Source organism: Lactuca sativa, chromosome 4 (genome assembly GCF_002870075.4).
Source record: "Lactuca sativa cultivar Salinas chromosome 4, Lsat_Salinas_v11, whole genome shotgun sequence".
Lineage (NCBI taxonomy): Eukaryota > Viridiplantae > Streptophyta > Magnoliopsida > Asterales > Asteraceae > Lactuca > Lactuca sativa.
The window spans coordinates 160,498,394-160,502,216 of record NC_056626.2 but is presented as its reverse complement, the minus strand read 5'-3'; the positions used below and the strand labels follow the sequence as shown (position 1 = coordinate 160,502,216).

Genomic DNA, 3,823 nt, shown 5'->3' with positions numbered 1-3,823 from the left:
ATAATTGATATTGTTGAGATCTTGTTTCATCAAAAATATGCAAAGATTCCATGTTTCTTTTTTTATTTATCAACTCAGAGTTCTCTATAATTAAAAGGATTAACAGCAAAAGTACATGACAATAAGTGGAGTCAACAGTCGAGTATGTGTCATCATGCATGGCTTTAAAAAAACCAAAAGCCTCACCTTGTTAATTGATTTGTTTATTTGTTTTATTTTCTTTAAACTAGTTGTACATATTAACAATTGTTTTTTGTACGTAAGTGTTGTTTTGTATTTTACTGGTGGACTCGTTTAACCCAAGGTGACCAAAACTTGTTAAAATTAAAAATAGTATATATATTTTAACATAGGGTTTCATCTTTCATCTTTCATGGTTCATTGTAAGTTATCGAGAGGATTGCATGTATATTACATGAGAAAATCAATATAGTTTAAATACTAAATAAACTGATTATTATAAAGTATTACATTTTAAGTCATAATAATAACTAATTTAAATACAAAACATCTAAACATCCAATAAACCGAATTTCTTTTGATGATATAAAATTACAAAGGAATAATCTGTCGACCAGTGAAGTTAGTTGGTATAGTCTTTGAATAATCCTCCTCCTTATTTGCATGGGCCACCACCAATTTTAAATTTGAACGAGTCCAACCAAAGACTGAGTCGACTCGCGCCTAACCAGTCATTTCTCAAAAAAACAATTAACACGTGCTCATATAAAACACGAGAAACGGTGGCGATTTATAAAAGGATAAGTTGACCCCACCACAAGTCACAACAGTTATATGGCCAAAGCACATGAACAGCTTTTAATATAAATTTGCAAATCCCTCCTTCTTCCTTCTTCAATCTTCATCATCAATCACCATTACTCCTCCACGGACCTGTTTTGTTTAGACATGTCGACGGCGAAACGTTACTTTTCCGGCAAAGCGCCTGTGGAGAAATCGAAGTTTGTGCAGACTTGCAACCGGTTGAGTCTGTTTCTGAAAGAAAACGGCAATCAGTTCCGAGATCTTAGTTTCGGAATCAATGCAAAGTTCGATGCTTCAGGTATGTTTGTTTGTAATTGTTTCGATTTGGGGTTGGATCCTTTGATTGAATTGATTAGATCTCTGAAATTGCTGGAGACTAATCTGATGTGTCAATTTGGTATTTCAGAAACTACGACTGTTGATTTGTTAAGCAACATGAAATTTCCCGGTGAAAAGGATTTGAACTTGAATGCGGAGAAATCGGAGAAGATGTTGCCTCAATATGTGATCTTAGATTCCTCATGTGATGTAGAAGATTTAAAAAACAAAGCTACAGAGACTAAAGCCTCACAGATGACGATTTTCTATGGAGGAAATATATTGGTTTTAGATGATGTTCCGGAAGATAAAGCGAGAGATCTGATGCTAATGGCGCAGAAGGGTTCTCCTAAAATCGAGAACCGAATTGAATTGGCTTCTATTGCAAAACCTTCTTCTGATGATCATGTTTTCCGATTACCTCCACCACCGATTCATGCAGAGCTGCAAACCAAAGGTTCGGATTTGCCAATTGCACGACGAGCATCGCTGCACAAGTTCTTGGCCAAGAGGAAAGACAGAGCCACCGTGCGAGCGCCGTATCAGTCTCCGGGGGGTTCATTTTCCGGTAACGACCATCGTTTTGATCTCAATTTCTGACTTGGAAGTTGGAAGCCATAACCACCGGCTTTTTCGAATGCCTTGAAGCTAATGTGAAACAGAGTTTGACTTCACTACCATATTGAATGTTGTGATTGGATCAGAATGTGACACGTCGATCTATTACAGGGCTTTTAATGTATAGATATTTTAGATTAGATTCGTTTGGGTTTTAAGATTTTTCTATTTTTGATGATTTAGTATTTTTAGCTCGTGTGTTTTCTTACAATCAAAGGATCAACCATCAAACTATCTAATTGTTTGAAGTGGGTTTATTATTTATATTTTATTTTATACATGAATTTTAGTTAGGTTTCTTAGTTTACATATTTTAATTCCGCTTTGAAACAATATATGTTACAAAAAGAAACAATAACATATCCGTAAATCCCATTAGAATGAGGTAGAGGAGGTAGATGTCGACAGTCGTCCGTGCACAGAGATAAAATGATTGTGTCTCAAAATGACCTTAGACGTTAAACAACTATTAACCAACAAAGAAGGTAAACACAAATAGTAGATCAAAGTGAGTTGTTTGAGGGAATCAAGAAAAAATCAAAATAAAAGCCACTAAAATATATCAAAACAATGTATGTTAGACCATGGTTATAAAATTAATTAAACTTTCATAGTAAAAATTCAAATTATTAATAAATTATTTCAAACAAATTATTAATTAAGAGATGTTTTTTTAGTTATATAAAATTATAATCGTTGATTTAAATAAATAAGTGACTTTATAATATGTATTAATTTTAATTTAATTTTTATTATAATGTTACTAATTTTATGTAAATAAAGTGGAAAATTTAAAATTTGAAATTTAAAATTTGAAATAAAGAATAATAAGTTGACAAGTAGCATGATATTAATTAGGAGGTATAATATGGTGACACGTGACAAAAGAAGAATATATATATATATATATATATATATATATATATATATATATATATATATATATATATATATATATATATAGGCTTAAGTTATTCTATTCTAACTAATTATTATGTGGATATCGTATGTTATGAAAATTACTAAGAAATTAAATTGCTTAGCAATACGAATATGTTTAATCTTATATAATTATTGTCATTAACACACATTCTCACTAATTAAATCGTCTATAAAGTTATTATACAATTATTATTATTATTCTCATTTCTATCCGAATGTTTGTCAGAATGTTTATTGAGTCGTATTCTGTCAGAATGAAAATGAGTGAAAAACGATATATGAAAACAAAAATAAATAATAATTAGCGAGAATGCATGAAAATGACGATATTTTTGTAAGGTTGAACGTATTCGCATTGCTAAACAACTTATTTTCTTAATAATTCTCATTGCATACGATATCCGCACAATAATTAGTTAGAATACTTGAATATATATATATATATATATATATATATATATATAAAGTTCATTTTATTTTTTTTAGCTGTAAAATATGAAGAGGGGACAAAGGAATATTGATAAGAAATTATAAAAGTGTGAAAGGTGAATAAGATTTTTATTCGTTATCATTGATATTATGTTATATGAGAAAAAAACAATGACAATTTGTGTTTTTAAGTAACAGAATGAAAAATATATATTAGACAATTATTGTCATAGCGAAGAAGTAGTTATGCTCTTTTAATTTTATTGAGGGCTACTTTTGTTTTATGAAGCGTTAAATTGAGGGATAATAGTTTGTTATTCGGTTATTTTAATTGTACTTATTATTATTATTATTATTATTATTATTATTATTATTATTATTATTATATATATATATATATATATATATATATATATATATATATATATATATATTAGTTGTGAAAATCATGTATTACATGGGCTAGTTAAAAAAAAGTTAAATATAAATGTTAAAATTTTTGAAAACTTTGAATTTATATGAAAAAAAAATAATGATTTATTATATTGGAAATGTTTTTTTTTATCTTTTACATTTAAACAAATAATATAAATAAAAAAAAATTTAAAAATAAATATAAATGTCTAAATATTTAAGAACTTTAGATTTATAAGAAAATAAAAAAAATAATAAATTATTAAAATTGATTTTTTTATCTTTTAAATTTAAATAAATAAACAAAATAAACTAATGAGTTTTAATTTGGAAATTT

General features: G+C 27.8%; 1 protein-coding gene across 1 annotated transcript; it reads left to right on the top strand.

Annotated features, from left to right (window-relative positions):
* The first annotated feature begins 825 nt into the window (after positions 1–825).
* Positions 826–1,994, top strand: LOC111883555 (protein TIFY 10B). Its single transcript, XM_023879876.3, has 2 exons — positions 826–1,063; positions 1,172–1,994. Exons 1-2 carry the CDS (start codon positions 910–912, stop codon positions 1,681–1,683), a joined length of 666 nt encoding a protein of 221 aa, XP_023735644.1. The 5' UTR covers positions 826–909; the 3' UTR covers positions 1,684–1,994.
* The last annotated feature ends 1,829 nt before the right edge of the window (positions 1,995–3,823 follow it).